At 37.3% G+C, this 20,238-nt stretch overlaps 1 protein-coding gene across 2 annotated transcripts; it reads left to right on the top strand.

Annotated features, from left to right (window-relative positions):
* Nucleotides 1-1,796: 1,796 nt before the first annotated feature.
* On the top strand, nt 1,797-18,380 carry LOC100890369. Of its 2 annotated transcripts, none has more exons than XM_030992765.1 (4): nt 1,797-1,885; nt 2,653-2,873; nt 14,354-14,748; nt 18,023-18,380. In XM_030992765.1, exons 2-4 carry the CDS (start codon nt 2,654-2,656, stop codon nt 18,170-18,172), a joined length of 765 nt encoding a protein of 254 aa, XP_030848625.1. In that variant the 5' UTR covers nt 1,797-1,885; nt 2,653; the 3' UTR covers nt 18,173-18,380. The 2 variants fall into 2 exon arrangements, with proteins under 2 accessions (XP_030848625.1, XP_030848624.1); XM_030992764.1 differs by having other exon boundaries at nt 2,653-2,951.
* The last annotated feature ends 1,858 nt before the right edge of the window (nt 18,381-20,238 follow it).

The raw sequence follows: 20,238 nt of genomic DNA, 5'->3' as shown, positions 1-20,238 counted from the left end.
TTTGATTGGACGATTGTTGGTCACATGATATTCAATAGATGGTATATTGCACGGTCGTGCATTTTTGGTTATATGCGCCGTGCATTTTTGGTTATATGCAGACTGCGTACCTCTCTGCTGCATGTGCGCGTATCCCTGCGTGTATCGACGCGAAGGCAATCTGCATGTAATCGAGCAGGCTTGACTCGAACTTTAATTTATCTTTATAAGGAGTAAAGCATAATTTGTTGATTAACGTTCTATTAGGTCTTCTTCGATGTTGTATAAAACAAATAATGAATGTTTTTCATTCGTTTAATAGTGCAAATATTTTCATTCGTTGAAAGATTAACGTTAATTCTATTCAACTCGGCTGACGAACCCCCTTTCGCGGGCTTTTCCTGCCTTGGAGACCCCCCTAAATCATGAAAAATGCTCAATGTACCCCCCTAAATTCAGAATAATTTCTCAGGAGTCCAAAGAGATGAGAGAAAAAAAGAAAAAACACCCCCTTTTTAAAGAAATCTCCGGGTGAAAAGTTAATACACCCCTTTTTTTTACAATTCTCGGGCCGGACTTTGTCCCACGAAAAGTACCCCTTTACCAGACATTTTGGTAACGCGCATGGGGTCCGTCCGTTCTCGTAGTGGGGGGGGGGGGGTCTATATTATACTTGCACGTACATTTTTTCCTCATTGCGTCATATTCGGGGAATTCCCCGAATAAGATATTTATAAGTAGTCTTTAACTAGGCAAAGAGAATTCAAATGCTAAATTAACGCAGGCAGTCTATATATGTCGTCAGTTCAATTTTTATACATAAATTCGCTCTAATGTTGTTTCAATACATAGTTTCTTCAAACATTAATAAAACGTAAAGGTTAAACGTAAAAAGGAAGATTTTTATTACAGAAAAATCTAGAAACCGACTGAAGCTAATTTGCATTATGAGTTTCCGGCCGCCTGCGCGAATGACGTTGATGACGTTAATCGCGATTATAAAATGGCTCTAGTATTTTAAGCATCGTGATTGGTCAATACGCGTCACATGACATTGAAAAAATTTTGATGCAAGCACGATTTTGCAGAAATGAGTGCAGAAAAAGCGCAGTAAAAAGTTATATTGCACGGTGCGTACGCGTGACCATGGAGATCCAGTGCGCGCGCGTACGTGTAGTACGCGCTCCCTCGAGTTGCATTGCAATTATTGTAGGCTAGGCTAGCTACGCGTAGCTAATATTGTACGCTCCACCATGATCCCCAGCGCAACGTACGCGTAGCTAGCTCTAGCTAGCTAGCTAGAGCGGCCAGCGGGGTATTATTAAAAAGCAAATTTTTATTTTACTTTTGCCTTGGATTTAGGCCTGTTTTGACTTTTGGATTTTATAATGAAGCCAGGAATTTCAGCTGTCTGATGTAGACTCGTCTCTAGACCCACTGTATGGATTTTATTTTTAATCAAGGCAATGAATCCCATTGACTTTTTGGTAAGCCTGCAAGGTCTTAGTCTAATTAAATTAGAAGTAGAACCAATTCATAACTCTAGATCTAGATCTAGATCGAACTCTCGTAGACTCTAACTTATTAGATCTAAAGTTTCGTTTTTGCTATTTGTGTCGCTATTTTATAAAACAAATAACGCACTTGACCCTGTTGTGCAAAACGTAAATGCAGTAAACGCTCGGTTTCTTCAGATGGTTCGCACTGTCAACTCGCCGCAAGCGGCTCGTTGCACAGAGCTAGCGGCACCAATCTAAAGAAACCTCGCGCGTACTGCATTCACCGCTATTGCACTCTGGGACGTGCGTTATTTGTATATTGTGTAGATGTCTTAAGCCTGGCTTTGAAGGCTTAAATTCTATTTAACCAGGGAGGTGAGACCTTAGCTCCCTGATTTAACCAACAGGTGAGATCAGATATTCATTGTGATATAGAAAGAATCCAACTGAGGATGTACAAATTAATAAATTAGACATATTTTTCTAGTCAGATCAGCTGTGTGTTGTGTGGTGACTTTGTGTGTAGGCCTAACGTTAGACCTATTCCATGTCACTGTCTAGGCTAACTCCAGGAAGATCCAACGCCGGAGGCGCCGGTGGTGGAGCTTCCTGGAGTTATGTCTAGGCCTACTACTACTCTATTAGATTTTAGAAAAAAGAATTTCCTGATGTCGAGGTGTGAACATTTCTTTTTTAGTTTCAGGGTTTGAATTAGACCGAAAGCTTCAGTCTCTCTAATCGTCGGTTGTTCCACTGAGACTACGTCTGGCTCCACTAGACCTCCGATTGTATTGGGGAATGACAACAAATGTCAGTTTTATTAAAGAAATGACCCAAATCAGATGGTTATTGCTGTCTAGGTTTTAATTTGCTATCACAATCAACTGCATTTTTAGTGATGCATATTTCGCTTGTAAATCAAATCATCGGGTCATCGAAAATTGAACCAGACGTAGACGAGACCATAGATCTATTTGTATTTTGTAGATGAGAGTTTATTTGGTGTTGAGTAAAAAAAAAAGATATTATTTTTATAGTGCTCAAGATCTCCCTCGAAGCAGTTCCCTAAAGTTGACAGCCCTGTTGAAGTTAATAATTATATGAAATTATGATTTGTAAATAATGATAATAGCTTAAATTTTGCTACCGGTAGACTCTATATATTTTCTTTTAGCATGGCGCCAAAGGCATCTCCAGATACCCGGGATCTCGGCGACCAGCTGAGCTGTTCCGAAATCATGAGCCTCATTGGGAACCTCCATAAAGGGACCCCATTAACGGACTTGGTCATACAGTTCATTAAGATCGCAGATGCCGCCAGAGAAATGCTCTACACATGGCACTCCAACGAAGACCCAGCCAACGCGCAGAGGGTGCTGGCAGAGATTTCGAAAGGTAGGGAGAGGCTTGAAGAAATTTTGAGATCAGATGATGGACACGAAAGAGAAAGCCTCGTTAGTATAGCCCAAAATGGTAGGTTGTTGCACTAATCAGGTGGGCTGTATCTAATACAGACCACCTTATATTTTTGTTAAAATTGCCTTTATTATTTATTTATTTATTTATCAGGTGGGCTGTATCTAATACAGACCACCTTATATTTTTGTTAAAATCGCCTTTATTATTATTATTTATCAGGTGGGCTGTATAACGTACAGACCACCTTATAATTTCGTTAGAATTGCCTTTATTTATTTATTATTTATTATCAGGTGGGCTGTATAACGTACAGACCACCTTATAATTTCGTTAGAATTGCCTTTATTTATTTATTATTTATTATTTATTATATATTTTTCTTATTTCTAACCACTTTTTTGTTGGCAAGATAACTTGGAAATGGCTCAATCAAATAATTTGAAATTTGGCACACATATGTATAGGCATATGTACAAAGCACAATAACGTTTTCAACATTGACCTTCACTGATGACGTCATCTAGGCGCCATTTTGTAAAATTTTACGAAAATCAACTCCTGATCATATCTTCATAACTAAAAGGTATTTCTGATTCATATTTATCATGATCAGGGTCAATATCCGTCCGGTCAATTTCAGGTCAAATAACGCGCGCGTGCGCGTACGTCCGCGCGTCAATGCGCGCGCAAAATTTTGAAATGCTCAAAATCGTCTCAAAATCATTTTGCATACGTTTTAGGCCATTCTAAGCATTTTTTTAAAAATCGCGCACATGCGCATGCGCGCTCGTTTTCGCGCGTAAAACTATTAGACACCATATAATCGACATTTTTTTTCTTTCATAATATTCCACATATTCTTACAAACAATTGATACCATGTTTGTCTCTTTATGACTATAAATAATTGAATAATCGACCGTTTAACATAAATTTCAATGCGCGCGAGCTCTTGTAATACATAGCATATATGGGCAAAAACATGCCTATGCAAAATCCATTATAGCTCTTTAGGATGCAAGGTGACCCCAATTTTTTTTCATATTTTGAGCGAGTATAAATCAGAGATATGATTTCATGTCTCATTTGACCCTCAATTAACTCATGACGTCATCATAATGGCCTCCGAACTCAAAATTTCAATTTGCCTATTATGACGTCAGCATTTTTCTGGAAAATTGATTGTATCTTTCTAAAAATTGATTAATTTTCTTCAAAATTTTGATATCTTCTAGCTGAGACAATTCTCTACAAATCCAATTGTCACAATTTTTCATTTTGACAAAGGCATCATGGCGTATTTTTGCGATTAAAGGAGGCATGCCAATTTTTTCACATTTTGCGTGTATTCTCTATGGGACATGACTTTTTCTCAAAACTTGATTCTACATTCCCGTCTTTCGCGAGCAATATCTACGTCGTGTTAGCTTCATTTAGGCTGTACTCCGAATATGTTGTAGCTGAGACAAAAAGCTATTTCAAATGTACCCTTTATTTTGTCTCAATTTTTTGTTGGATCAGCCCACCTATACTTGTTCCAAACAAGTATTACAAATCTAGTATATTTTTCTTATTTCTAACCACTTTTTTGTTGGCAAGATAACTTGGAAATGGCTCAATCAAATGCCTTGAAATTTGGCATACATATGTATAAGCATATGTACAAAGCACAATAACGTTTTCAATATTGACCTTCACTGATGACGTCATCTAGGCGCCATTTTGTAAAATTTTACGAAAATCAACTCATGACCATATCTTCATAACCAAAGGTTATTTCATATTCATATTTATCATGATCAAGGTCAATATCCGTCCAGTCAATTGCAGGTCAAAAAACGCGCGCGTGCGCGTACCTCCGCGCGTCAATACGCGCGCAAAATATTAAAATGCTCAAAATCGTCTCAAAATCATTTTGCATACGTTTTAGGCCATTCTAAGCATTTTATAAAAAAATCGTGCGCATGCGCGCGCGTTTTCGCGCGTAAAACTATTACACAACATAGAATCGCAATTTTTTTCTTTCATAATATTCCACATATTTTTACAAACAATTTAATACCATGTTTGTCTCTTTATGACTATTAATAACGGAATGATTGACCTTTTAACATAAATTTCTGTGCGTGCGTGCTCTTGTATTACATAGAATACGTGTATATGGACAAAAACATGCCTACACAAAATCCATTGTAGCTCTTTAGGATGCAAGGTCACCCTAATTCTTTTTTCAAATTGTGATAGAATATAAATTGGAGATATGATTTCATGTCTTATTTTACCCTCAATTAACTCATGACGTCAACATAATGGCCTCCGAACTCAAAATTTCAATTTGCATATTATGTTGTCATCGTATTTTTGGAAAATTGATAGTATCTCTCTTAATATTTATCAATTTTCTTCCAAAATTGTATATGTTTTGGCTGAGACAATGTTCTACAAATGCACTGTTCACAATTTTTAATTTTGACAAAAATATCATGGCGTAATTTTGCGATTAAAGGAGAAATGTCAATTTTTCACATTTTGCGTGTATTCTCTATGGGACATGAGTTTTTCTCAGAACTGGATTCTACATTTCCGTCTTTTGCGAGCAATATCTCCGTCGTTTTAGCTTCGTTTACGCTGAACTTCGAGTATGTTGTAGCTGAGACAATTAGCTATCTCAAATGTGCCATTTATTTTGTCTTAAGTTTTAGTTGGACCAGCCCACCTATACTTGTTCCAAACAAGTATTACAAATCTAGTTTATTTATTTTTTTTTATTTTGAACCACTTTTTTGTTAGCAAGATAACTTGACAATGGCTCAATCAAATAACTTGAAATTTGGCACACATATGTATAGGCATATAAACAAAGCAAGGTAAGGTTTTTAACCTTGACCTTGACTGATGACGTCATCTAGGCGCCATTTTGTGAAATTTTCTGAAAATAAACTCATGATCATATCATCATAACCAAAAGGTATTTCTCATTCATATTTATTATGATCAAGGTCAATATCAGTCCAGTCAAGTTCAGGTCAAAAAACGCGCGCATGCGCGTACGTCCGCGCGTCAATGCGCGCGCAAAATTTTGAAATGCTCAAAATCGTCTCAAATTTATTTTGCATACGTTTCAGGTCATTTTAAGCATTTTATAAAAATCGCGCGTACGAGCATGCGCGCGCGTTTTCGCGCGTAACACCATTAAAAAACATAGAATCGCCATTTTTTTTTCTTTCATGATATTTCTCATATTTTTTCAAGGAATTTGATTCCATGTTTATCTCTTTATGACCATTATTAACAAGATGAGCGTAAATTCAAGATAAATGTCCGTGCGCGCGAGGTCTTTTAATACATAGCATATATGGGCAAAAACATGCCTATGCAAAATCTATTGTAGCTCTTTAGGATGCAAGGTGACCCCAATTTTTTTCATATTTTGATTGAGTATGAATCGGAGATATAATTTCATGTCTCATTTGACCCTCAATTAACTCATGACGTCATCATAATGGCCTCCGAACTCAAAATTTCAATTTGCATATTATGACGTCAGCATATTTTTGGAAAATTGATTGTATCTTTGTAAAAAATTGATCAATTTTCTTCAAAATTTTGATATGTTCTAGCTGAGACAATTCTCTACAAATCTAGTCGTCATGATTTTTATGCCTCCGCCACCGAAGGTGGTGCCGGAGGCATCATGATTTCGGGTTGTCCGTCCGTACGTCCGTCCCGTTTGACCGTTATCACAATATCTCAAGAACCATTTAAGATTTAAACTTAAGACTCGGGAATAGTATTTATCACCATAGGAAGACGATCTGATTAGATTTTGGAGTACGTAGGGCAAAGGTCACAGGTCACAGAGGTCAACTTATGAAATTCCTTGTATTAAGTTTGTTAGCGCGATATCTCAAGAACCATTTGAGATTTAAACTTCAAACTTAAGGATAGTATGTATCACCATAGGAAGACGATCTGATTAGATTTTGGAGCACGTATGTCAAAGGTCAAGGGTCACAGAGGTCAACTTATGAAATTCCATACATTGAGATTGTTATCATGATATCTCAAGAACCACTGGAGATTTAAACTTCAAACTTAGTGATAGTGTGTATCACTATAGGAAAACAATCTGATTACATTTTGGAGCACGTAGGTCAAAGGTCAAGGGTCATAGAGGTCAACTTATGAAATTCCATACATTGAGATTGTTATCATGATATCTCAAGAACCACTGGAGATGTAAAAACTTCAAACTTAAGGATAGTATGTATCACCATAGGAAGACGATCTGATTAGATTTTGGAGCACGTAGGTCAAAGGTCAAGGGTCACAGAGGTCAACTTATGAAATTCCATACATTGAGATTGTTATCATAATATCTCAAGAACCACTGGAGATGTAAAAACTTGTAACTTAAGGATAGTATGTATCACCATAGGAAGACGATCTGATTAGATTTTGGAGCACGTAGGTCAAAGGTCAAGGGTCACAGAGGTCAACTTATGAAATTCCATACATTGAGATTGTTATCATAATATCTCAAGAACCACTGGAGATTTAAACTTCAAACTTAATGATAGTGTGTATCACCATAGGAAGACAATCTGATTAGATTTTGGAGCACGTAGGTCAAAGGTCAAGGGTCACAGAGGTCAACTTATGAAATTCCATACATTGAGATTGTTATCATGATATCTCAAGAACCACTGGAGATTTAAACTCCAAACTTGTTTAAATTGCTCTATGGTGGAGGCATCATTTTCGACTGCGCGCAGTCAAAATTCCATCTAGTTCATTATGACAAGGGCATCATGGCGTATTTTTTGCGATTAAGGGATCCGGTAACTTTGTCTCAGATTCTGAAATAAAATTCTGGATTTAGCTCATGATGCAATGATAATTATAAACCTTAAGGTCAGTCAGGAGCCCCATGACTTTTACAAGCCGATCGCCTGTCTGATTATCAAGATATTTATGATTGGAATTACAAATTTTGAAAATCGTTCGCCTGACGGTTTTCATAACACTACAGTCTATTGGGGAAAACGAGTATGGTAAAACCGGTCACTCAAAGATTTTTACTTTTTTGAGGCACTTCTAGATCATTTTGAAGCGCAATTTTTTTTAGGGCTTCAATATTACACCATATCACAGACACTGATAACACGTAGGGCCGTGTATCTCAGATTTAACATTGTTAAACGATCCCTTTAAAGGAGGCATGTCAATTTTGCACATTTTGCGTGTATTCTCTATGGGACATGACTTTTTCTCAAAACTTGATTCTACATTCCCGTCTTTCGCGAGCAATATCTACGTCGTTTTAGCCTCATTTACGCTGAACTTCGAGTATGTTGTAGCTGAGATAAAAAGCTATCTCAAATGTACCCTTCATTTTGTCTCAATTTTTTTTTGGATCAGCCCACCTATACTTGTTCCAAACAAGTATTACAAATCTAGTTTATTATTATTATTAAATATTTTTCTTATTTCTAACCACTTTTTTGTTGGCAAGATAACTTAGAAATTACTCAATCAAATGCTTCGAAATTTGGCACACATATGTATAGGCATTTGTACAAAACACAGAAATTTTTTCAACCTTGACCTTGACTGATGACGTCATTTAGGCGCCATTTTGTAAAATTTTACGAAAATCAATTCATGATCATATCTTCATAACCAAAAAGTATTTCTCATTTATATTTATCATGATCAAGGTCAATATCCTTCCGGGCAATTGCAGGTCAAATAACGCGCGCGTGCGCGTACGTCCGCGTGTCAATGCGCGCGTAAAATTTTAAAATGCTCAAAATCGTCTCAAAATCATTTTGTATACGTTTTAGGCCATTCTAAGCATTTTATAAAAAATCGCACACACGCACATGCGTGCGCGTTTTCGCGCGTAAAACTATTGCACAACATAAAATCGCCATTTTTTTCTTTCATAATATTCCACATATTTTTACAAACAAATTGATAGCATGTTTATCTCTTTATGACTATTAATGACGGAATGATAGACCGTTAAAACATAAATTTCCGTGCGCGCGTGCTCTTGTAATACATAGCATATATGGGCAAAAACATGCCTATGCAACATCCATTGTAGCTCTTTAGGATGCAAGGTGACCCCAATTCTTTTTTCATATTTTGATTGAGTATGAATCGGAGATATGATTTCATGTCTCATTTGACCCTCAATTAACTCATGACGTCATCATAATGGCCTCCGAACTCAAAATTTCAATTTGCATATTATGACGTCAGCATATTTTTGGAAAATTGATTGTATCTTTGTAAAAATTGATCGATTTTCTTCAAAATTTTGATATGTTCTAGCTGAGACAATTTTCTACAAATCCATTTCCCACAATTTTTCATTTTGACAAAGGCATCATAGCGTATTTTTGCGATTAAAGGAGGCATGTCAATTTTTCACATTTTGCGTGTATTCTCTATGGGACATGACTTTTTCTCAAAACTTGATTCTACATTCCCGTCTTTCGCGAGCAATCTCTACGTCGTTTTAGCTTCATTTACGCTGAACTTCGAGTATGTTGTAGCTGAGACAAAAAGCTATCTCAAATGTACCCTTCATTTTGCCTCAATTTTTTGTTGGATCAGCCCACCTATACTTGTTCCAAACAAGTATTACAAATCTAGTTTATTTTTCTTATTTTGACCCACTTTTTTGTTAGCAAGATAACTTTGAAATGGTTCAATCAAATGCTTTGATATTTGGCACACATATGTATGTATAGGCATATGGACAAAACACGGTAAGGTTTTCAACCTTGACCTTGACTGATGACGTCATCTAGGCGCCATTTTGTGAAATTTTCTGAAAATCAACTCATGATCATATCTTCATAACCAAAATTCATTTCTCATTCATATTTATCATGATCAAGGTCAATATCAGTCCGGTCAATTTCCGGTCAAAAAATACGCGCGTGCGCGTACGTCCGCGCGTCAGTGCGCGCGCAAAAATTTTAAATGCTCAAAATCGTCTCAAATTTATTTTGCATACGTTTCAGGTCATTTTAAGCATTTTATAAAAAATCGCGCACACGAGCATGCGCGCGCGTTTTCGCGCGTAACACCATTACACAACATAGAATCGCCATTTTTTTTCTTTCATGATATTTCTCATATTTTTTCGAGGAATTTGATACCCTGTTTATCTCTTTATGACCATTAATAAGATGATGAGCGTCAATTCAAGATAAATGTCCGTGCGCGCGAGCTCTTTTATTACATAGCATATATGGGCAAAAACATGCCTATACAAAATCCATTATAGCTCTTTGGAATGAACCGTGACCTTCAATGTTTTTTCATTTTTAAATAGAGTATGAGTCGGAAATATGATTCCATGTCTCATTTGGCCATTAAGTGTATCGTGACATCATCATAATCGCCTTGGAACTCAAAATACGAATTTGCATATGACGTCAGCATATGTATGTAACATTGATTGTATCTCTGTAAATATGAATCGATTTTCTTCAAAATTTCGATATGATGTAGCTGAGACAATTTTCTACAAGCTCAGTCAACACCATTTTTTAATTTTGATCACGTCATCAGAGTGAAAATTACAAAAAAGGGCACATATCAGAAATTTCTTACGTTGCGTGTTATGCCTATGGAAGGTGAATTTCGTTTACATCATTACATCAATGACATTGTTTTTTAGCAGTATCTCGCTTATTTTTGCTCTATTTTGTCTCAAATTTTAGTTGACCAGCCCACCTATACTTGTTCCAAACAAGTATTATGTCTAGTTTTTTTTTTTTTTTTATACATAACATGAAATAATAGTGTAAAAAATGATCATCAAGGTAAATGGATCAAGGGATTTAAAAAGAAAGGATAAATACTTATCCTTAAACAATAACAAAGCAAATAGGCACATAAATTAAATAAATTACAAATTTAAATTTAAATGAAGTAAAAAACTACAAGACTCTTACTAATTCTTAAATACGTACAATTTTACTCATAGGCACACAAGCACATACATGCGCGAGCGCATACATGTACATGCACACTCGAAAATCGCTAACTGGTCTTCTTTACTTGAATGTATTGCAAAATAAAAGTGACTTATATCTCCTGATTGTTAGAGGACGTTGTAACGGTGGTACACGCCCACACTGTTGGTCATCATTTCAAATTAAGATTATTTTCAATTAGATTTTGGTGGCATTAGTATTATTTTTGAGATAATGTATAGCGTATAGCTAGGAGTGTTGGCACTAAATCTTGGCACTTCTGATAGATTGTGAAAGGTTATTCCACAGCAGTTTAGGTTCAGAGAGTCCAAAGTTAGGTCCCAGTTGTGCGACTGAGAGTTGAAACAAACTTTATTTGAACTAGTTCAGAATCATTGGGGAAAAATAATGGGGAAAGGAGTTTGACATTTGGGGAACCATGAATCAGTGGATTAAACCATGGACCTACTAAGAATGGACTTTCGACAAAGCAGTCCCTTTGATCCTATGATTTCCACTGCTACACTGTACATTGTAGGTTTGAATTTCGCGCTGATGCAAAAACCCAGCGTGTTGTCCCACCACAATCTGACAGCTGGATGCGATCGATTGCGCAATCTTGCATAATCGCAACAGCAGGCTCACGGCTTTGGGTTGTTCGCTGCTCCTTCAAATCGTTTAGAACCTACCGGTAGTCTTAATTCAATTAATAATAATAATATTTAAGATTTATATAGCGCTGGTATACAAGTACAGTTTCTAAGCGCTTTACAAAACAAGTGAAATGAAAAGTACGGTTAAACTAAATATGTGATAAGGATCAACAAGAAACATGAAATAAACAATGCGCTTAATTTGGACGAATTACTTAACTAACAATGTATAACAATAACATGATAATGAAAAATGAAAATGTAAATACAATAATTAAGTATCATTAATGAAACTGCAATAATTATGTACATTAGACAATAAATAGATTACAAGAAGATAGGACATGTGGTTATAAATACGGTATGATGATGGACAATTACTTCGTGTTGAATAGATAGGTCTTAAGTCTACGTTTAAAAGTGTCAAGAGTTGGGGATTCACGGACAGAGACGGGGAGATTATTCCATTCAATTCATTAATTTAATTTCCATTAAAATTCAAAGTAAACAGTACATAACAAATGAACAGCAAAATCGGAAAGACCCCAAGATAAGCAAAGCTTGTGAGAATGGGGCCCTGTACAAAAATAAACAAACAAGCAAATTAAAATAACATGCACACGGACACACCAACACACACCGCAGGCAGAACATTGTACAGAAAAATCTACTCAGTGCACATCATGCGTTTAAACAATAACTGTTTACATGAATATTTGAATTTTGTTAGGGTTGAATTACTTTTGGATTAGATGATTAGATTTTAGGGTCATGAGGTAAAAGATAAAAGGGTCATACATGTGAAAAATATCTTGTAATCACGGTGACGATATTTTGTGAACCTGGAATGGAATACAATTTCTATCTAGTTTATCCTGATTCCTAGATTCTCAAATAACCCTGTACACATATCTAGTACATCAAGTTAAAATCTGAGGGAAGAAAAAATAGCAGTCTCTCGGATTAACAAGACCAAACTATAAATTGAAAAGAACATGCACCCGCCAATGTCTACGGGACTACATGTACATGTGCTAGTTTGAGCAGACAAAGGCACGGCAATAGTGGTCATGATGCAAAGAAATCACGCATAATTACCACAGATTTTCTGAGCACCAAAGAAAAAAAAGCAATTCTTCCAATGCCTATAAAAAAACGCATGCAAACACAACAATAAACGAACAGTTGTATTTGGCAAACGAAAGATTTGTGATCATCACAATGTCGTTGGTTTCACACAAAAATCAACGGGAATAGGAGAACAAAACAATTTTGAAACTATTTTGTAAGCTCTTGTGGTGACTTCCCTTGCTTAAACGATGAGTATATGCTACACACCAACCAAAAATTGTAAGAAATCAAAAAAATCACTGATTTCAATAGCATTTTTTTACAGATTAGCGTACATGAACCGGACGTAAACTTATATTTACATCCGGGGCACCACTGACGTAGTATTTAACTGCGCATGGGCAAAAGGCTCTCCTGTCACTATTTGATTCATTCATTAAATGAGAAGTGCAAACTGTGGAAAGCATTGATCAGTGTAAAGCGACTCAGCTGATAGAGGGCGTCAAAATCCTTGTGGATCTAATAGGACCAAAGGTCCCTTATCAGAGCATATCAAAACATGCCTGCAGCGTTGCAGGCACGTTGCAGGCACGTTGAAAAAGTTCAACCGATCTTGGAAAAAAATTGCGCCCACGTGCCCCCCCCCCCCCCCCCTCCCCTGTGGCTACGTGCCTTCAACGTTGTGGTCAGACTTAAAGGTGAAATTCAAAGAAGATCAAATATGTCAACTAAAGTATCACTAGAAACCGGTAAGCTAACAGATGGCCATCGTACAAGTTTTAGGTCAACTACATATCGGGTGATTTATAAAAATACCAATACAACCACCTCCATAGCTGCTGGGATGTACGAGAGATTCGCCAGAAAAATAATGATGTTTTAATGACGTCACTAATATGGACCAACACTGCCCAAGCAGACGACATCCCATAGAGAATGAACATAATTGCAAAGCTATTATTTCTCAAATTATAATGAGTTTAGTGTATATAAATGTATAGGCATGTCAAACCATTCAAAAGGGGATATGACCCGATTCTGATAACTAAAATCTTTTGCTTGTAAATACTCAGGATAGGGGTTAATTAACAATCAAAGAAACCAGACTTTCAAATTGAAAAACCCCTGAAAGCTAGATTCCAGAATTATTGATGATTTCTAAGAAAAATCATTGTCATGTTCTAAATCTTTGTCAAAAATTATTCTACATGGCTTTTTTCTTCTTCATTTTCTAGCCCGTTTTGGTCAGAGTGGCCCTTTAAAGAGAAGGTTGAGTTCTGGGAAGAGGTGAAAAATAATTTGTGAGCGTTATCATTCTTATATTATGCAAGTGAGGAAGAACATCAGATAAGACATGTTCCCTGAAAAGCATGGCTCTTCAAATGCCTTCATATTCTAAATATGTCATGTAACATCGTAAAACTCCAGGGTAGGATTTTTACGCCACGTGTTCATGTAGTCCCATATACATCTTTCTGTGTACAGTGTTAGAACTTTACCAAGACTTGGCCAAATTTCTTATCATTTTGATGATTCCAGAACCTTGCAATACACACAAATTCTTATATGCTAGATGATCAACCTTTTCTGGTCGATTCCACACCGTTTCCTTCACCATGCAATCGCATGACCAGAACTCAACTTCATCTTTAAATTAAACATATCCATTTAGAGCTGGAATAATACACTCATGAATATACCGGCCAGTGATCTTGATTCCCTTCTCGTTGCAGTCGAAGGTGGGGCCCCAACACTGATGCAGGACATAAGACCTATATCCCTGCCGGAGCCCTTTCAACCATCATCAGCACCATACCTCTCCCGCCCAAGAAAACGAACCCAATGTTCCCAAACTCCTGCAGGGCATGAGACCAATACGCCTGGAGCCAGTGAACCATCATCAGCACCCTGCCCCTCCCGCCCCAAGATACGAGCCGTCGCCAATCCCCCTCAACAACCAGACACAGTACCCATGCGAATACCCCAGCAAACCAGCGATGAGATTACGGAGATCAAGCTAAGGGACGTTTCCATCAAGCTTGGTGGCGAGTGGAGGACGGTTGGAACTTATTTAGGCTTTGGCAACTCTCAGATTGAGGTTATGCAGGAAGAATATCGAGTCGTTAAGGTACTTCAACTTTTTCATGAAGTTTTGGAGTAGGTTACTGAAAATATTTTGACTGTATTGTTAACTTTCATGTGTACTTTCATATTAACTCTCAAAGAACAAAACAAAAAAAGGTACCTCTACTTGTTGTAAAACGTTTGGTTATCAAGACAATACATTTATAATATCTTACATTGAAATACACATTACTCTATTTACATTGTAAATTTCAGAGTAAAACCCCCGATTTTTGAGGCTTTTGAGCTTAACAAAAAAATCAAATGCCAAGTGACAAAAAAGAATATTATAGTAAAATTATACATTTTCGTAAATGGAGTTTTGACATGTAATACCTTTCAGTTGAATTGGCTTTATGTATCCCTGTAATGTGCTGCATTTCATTTCTATTTTCTTTATTTATCTTTTTATTCTGTTTTTTTTTCCTCATTCTATCTTTATTTCTACTGTTATTCTAGTTGAGTTTGTAATCAATAAAAAATGGAAGGGATACAAAATATATGAAAATATGCACTGAACATAGAAAACTGCAAATTAATATTCTTGAAAGTATTTTCAAAGGGCATTTGTATTTGCAAGGGAGAATCTCGAACATACCCATTTCTCATTTTCTGGTTTCTGGAGTATGATTTTACAGTTTCATGTACTTGTAGCAAAGAACAACCCCTGGAAGGCTTTTTATGCCTCCGCTACAAAGTATGCGGAGGCATAATATGTTTTCTGGTTGTCCGTCCGTCCGTACATCCGTCTGTACATACGTCCCGTTCTCGTGATCGCATTATCTCAAGAACCAATTGATGTATTCCCTCCAAACTTGGATCATGTATGTATCTTACAGAGCCAATGAACTGATTAGATTTTGGGTTCACAAGGTTGAAGGTCAAAGGTCACAGGTCTCATAATGTATGCAAAAATAGCTCACATATAGCTCCGTTTAGTCTCATTTCACGACGCCCCCTACCGTCAGAGCATGGTCAGCGTCAGCAGCCTAACATGTTAGCCTATGGACGTTTTTTAAAAAAATCGTTAAAAATTCATTTTTTGTTTAAACGAAAAGCACATCCACCCCGACGTACGTTATCACTAGCTCTTTCATTTGAGCCCTCATGTCCAGCGCTCAAAATACACGGGGGCGGTGGGCGATTCGCCCCCGTGAGCTCCATAATCGCCCCCGTCAGGTTGCTCACGGGGGCGATTGCAAAATTAAAAATCGCCCCCGTGGAATTATAAAATTAAGATTATCTTTTCTGATATAACTTTAACACAATATTGAGTATTAATTTTCAAACCTTAAACCAATGAAATGGAACTTAGATGGCGCTTTCTCTACCATCTCTACGAGTATTTCCGATACAAACAACGGAAGCTCGCGGTGCGGCCGTCAGCACAGTGGCTATACTGCGCTGGTAGTACCGGTGTGCACGCTGACGCCCAGTATCTGCTGGAGCTGAAGATCGACAATCGCCCAAGGACTGAAACATGGAGAAGTTTTTCGTTGTGAAAGTTTGAATCCTCTGAAATCTGGTGATTCTTAAAGACCAGCAAATAATGTAACCCGACCAGTAAATCAATATTGAGAAGAAGAAAAAGGCATAAGATGTTGCAGGGGCGGATCTAGGCGGTTTAGGAGGTTTAATCCCCCCCCCCCCCTCCCCCTTGGGCTGCCAAGGAAAAATGTGATGCGCACATAAAAATGCTATCATGTGTCCAGACCTACACAGTATTAGTAGATGTCAGTAGATGCCAGGAAAACATCACTAACGGGGGTTCAAAATAGCAACAACAAAAATCGCATCGCCGCTACGCGGCTCGTTGACGATGCTCTACATCGTATTTGGGGTACCCCACCACCTTAGCAAAAAGCTTGATCCGCCCCTATGTTTTGGAAGGATATAGTAAAGACTAAAAGTAAAGAAAGAATGTAAATAAGGTTGCTCCGAATAATGAGGAGGAAATTATGTGCAGAACGGGAAGAAATGGAGAAAATGTCCTCATGGGGATAAAAGTCAATAACAGCTATGTAACAAGTAAATTTCTAAGAGGAAAAATACCGACATAAATAAATGGTAATGATAAAATACCAAGGAGTTTCATGGGTACCAATTCAATGGAAATTTGTATTAAAATAAGAGCCCCCGTCAGCACTAAAAGCGCCCCCGTGAGAAGGCTCACGGGGGCTCTTTTTTTTTTGGAAGAGCCCCCGTGGGCAAAAAATTAATTTGAGCCCTGCTCATGTCTCATTGACTGAAAGTTCACCCACCGTAATTTTTCAAAATAGGTTGCAAGCTCGTCATTGCCTATAATACACATGTGAAACAAGTCTAACTTTGGACTCAGTTTACCAAGCGATTTGAAGATTATAGGTCGAGCACACGAAACATAAAACGCATGAATTATCATAGATCACTTCTGCCTATTTCATTATGTCCATTTCATCCAACCCCCCCACCGTAATTTTTCCATTTAGTAAAAGCAAACATTTTGCCGAGTTTAGCAAAAACATGAATATTCATGAACGGTCAGACAATACAGCCTTTTAGTACGTAACGTATAGTGAATGGGAATGGGCGATGATCCGTTCAGGAGGTAGAGGTCAGTGGTTTGTGCTGGCAATGTTCACGCGAGCGAAAATGAGACAATCGGAGCAATATGTGATCGCGTTATCTCAAGTAACGGTCAATAGATTCCTGCCAAACTTGGTTCATGTACGGTATGTATTTTACAGAGCCAATGAACTGATTAGATTTTGGGCTCACAAGGTTGAAGGTCAAAGGTCACAGGGCTCATTATGTATGCAAAAATAGCTTGTGATCGCATTATCTCAAGAACCGGTTGATGGATTCTTACCAAACTCAGATCATGTATGTATCTTGCAGAGCCAATGAACTGATTAGATTTTGGAGTCACTAGGTCAAAGGCCAGAGGGCTCATTATGTACATGTATGCACATATAGCTTGTGATCGCTTTATCATAAGAACCAATAGACAGATTACTATCAAACTCAGACATGTATATGTATCTTGCAGAGCCAATGAACTGATTAGATTTTAGGGTCATAAGGTCATGGGGCTCATTATGTATGCCTATAAATAGCTTGTGAGTGCATTATCATTAAAACCGACAGTTGGATTACAATCAAACTTGAATATTAAAAATTGCTTTATGGCGGAGGCATCATTTTCGACTGCGCGCAGTCAAAGGCCTATCTGCTGACATTGTACATAGACAAAAGTCTATTTTTAAAATGTTCATTTTTTTGTTGTTTCTCTACTGCAGGAATGTATCTTCCAGATGTTACTACAATGGCGAAAAACCAATGGTGTCAAGGCTACAAAGGAAAAATTTAAGAAGGCACTGAGGCGATCGCAGCGTGAAGATTTGGCAGATTTCATAGACGAAGCGGATGATTTAATCCTAGCTAACTGACAAAAACTTTGATGATATGACAGACTGATGAAGCAATTCCAGAGTCATGTAAAAGTGCTCCTCTCCCCCCCCCCCCCCCCCCCCCCTCTCATTTTTTTGTGCTTTGGCGGCACTTATGTCCTTGGGCAGGACGTTAAATGGCAACCTGGCAAAACTACTTGGCAATAAATTAATGCAATAAAGCTTTTTATACTTTTTATACTTTTTATAGATTGAGTCAACACGTGTCCTTTTTGTGCTCGTCACAACATCACAGAGAAGTAAAGGTACTATGTCCCATTTGCAGGCCAAAAATATGGAAAGGTTAAATTCCAAAAGCATTTGAAAGAAAATATTAATTGAGAACTTACCTAAAAAAAAGATTATTAGTTGTCAAATCGAAGTGCTACCAAGACAGTAAGTACTGAATGGTTGTACGTTTTGTGCTGCGCAAAGATTCAATCAGTTTAATTTTGTCCATTACAAGAAGTGGGTTATTGATGTAGACAAATGCTCATGTACCCTTTTCAGCTCATCTTATGTATGTTTATTACCAAAGAAGAAAAAAAGTCAGTCACTCACTCAATAGTGTCCGACAGTGAAGTCTAGCAAGTAAACGGGTTTCCTTGCATAATTTGAATATTAGGACACTGCTAACGTTTAAATTTCACAGATAGGACATACATGACATATTCATAATTCCTGCAAAGTTCAGCAGAATTGATGTTGGCTGCAAAAGGGACATAGTATCTTTAACAGGTGTATTAAATAATTAATTATTACTTTAATAAACAGGAGTGTCACAATGTGATTGGAATTTCTTTCATTCTAAACTCTCCTGACCCTGTCGAGTTGTATAGGCAGAGAATCATAGACAGGGGCTAGCTGAATGGATGTTGTTTGGCGGCAATTTAGGCAGTAACTAGGCCTAGGTCAACTAACTGGGGTTCTCTAGTAGAGCAGGTGTCTGTCTTTGTCTGTGTGTGTGGAAAGGATGAGGAGAATGTTAATAGGAAAGTTTTGTATAGAGGATTAAGTAAAAGAAATTTTGACGGACAGTTTTGGCATTAGAGGAATATGAAGAATGTTAAGGAGGTTACTATTTAGAGAGCCAAAGTGGGTTGGAAATTTAGGGCAGTTTATCTCGAGAGGATCAGACCTTTCTTAAACTTGGTCTGATCTTGGAGTGAATGAGGGGTGTTGGCCGCGACGGTGAATGTTACAGCCACAGGCTACATGCATGCGGCTGCTGGCATAGCAGACTTTCCTTATGTTATGGGACCAGGCAAGGACCAGGCAGCACGTACAGGCCGTACATGGTAGAAACCTCATCAGCCCTCGCCTCATCTTTACTCATTGTTTGGACATCTGAACTGTAAGTTACAGAAATAAATGCGTTGCCTTATTTGTAATAATCTGGAAGGAAGATTATTTCATATATTTCATAAAGAGAAAGCTATTTTCTTTGTACTATGGGAAAATGGATTTTTGTTTTATCTTGCTGGTTGAATAAGGAAGAGTTAAAGATAAGCTTGAGTTCTGGTAATGCGATTGCATTGTGAAAGAAAAGGTGTGGAATGGATCAGAAAAGTTGATCATATAGCATGTAAGTAATGGTGTGTAATGCAAGGTTCTGGAGTCATCAAAATCATCATAAATTTGGCAGAGTCTTGGTAAAGTAACAATCACACATAAAGATGTATATGGGACAACACACATGGTGTCGGGGCTAGTACTACCCTGATTTCCTTATCTTTCTATGCTCATTATACTCAGCCAGTAATATGCCAGTATACATTTTCTTCCAAATTTGTTTGGCACTTGACATTTATTTGTAATCTTGAACATTCAGTGTAAGTTTTGTTAGATTCTGTGAGAATTCATTGTCTGTTTTTTTACCAGAACTCAAGTTTATCTTTAACCTTGATTAGTTTTCTTACAATTGCATTGTACTGAAAAGTTATATATATAACTACATGTAAAGACATATGTGTGATTTTATATTTTCCAGGTGAAAGATACCATACACAGTCGTTTATAAATGTCGCCTATTTAATTGGTTTATGTCAGTGAAGTTAAGCTCTAGA

The sequence above is a fragment of the Strongylocentrotus purpuratus genome, unplaced genomic scaffold (assembly GCF_000002235.5).
Source record: "Strongylocentrotus purpuratus isolate Spur 01 unplaced genomic scaffold, Spur_5.0 spur5_scaffold_20, whole genome shotgun sequence".
Taxonomy (NCBI): Eukaryota; Metazoa; Echinodermata; class Echinoidea; order Camarodonta; family Strongylocentrotidae; genus Strongylocentrotus; species Strongylocentrotus purpuratus.
This window is presented reverse-complemented; position numbering and strand designations above follow the sequence as displayed.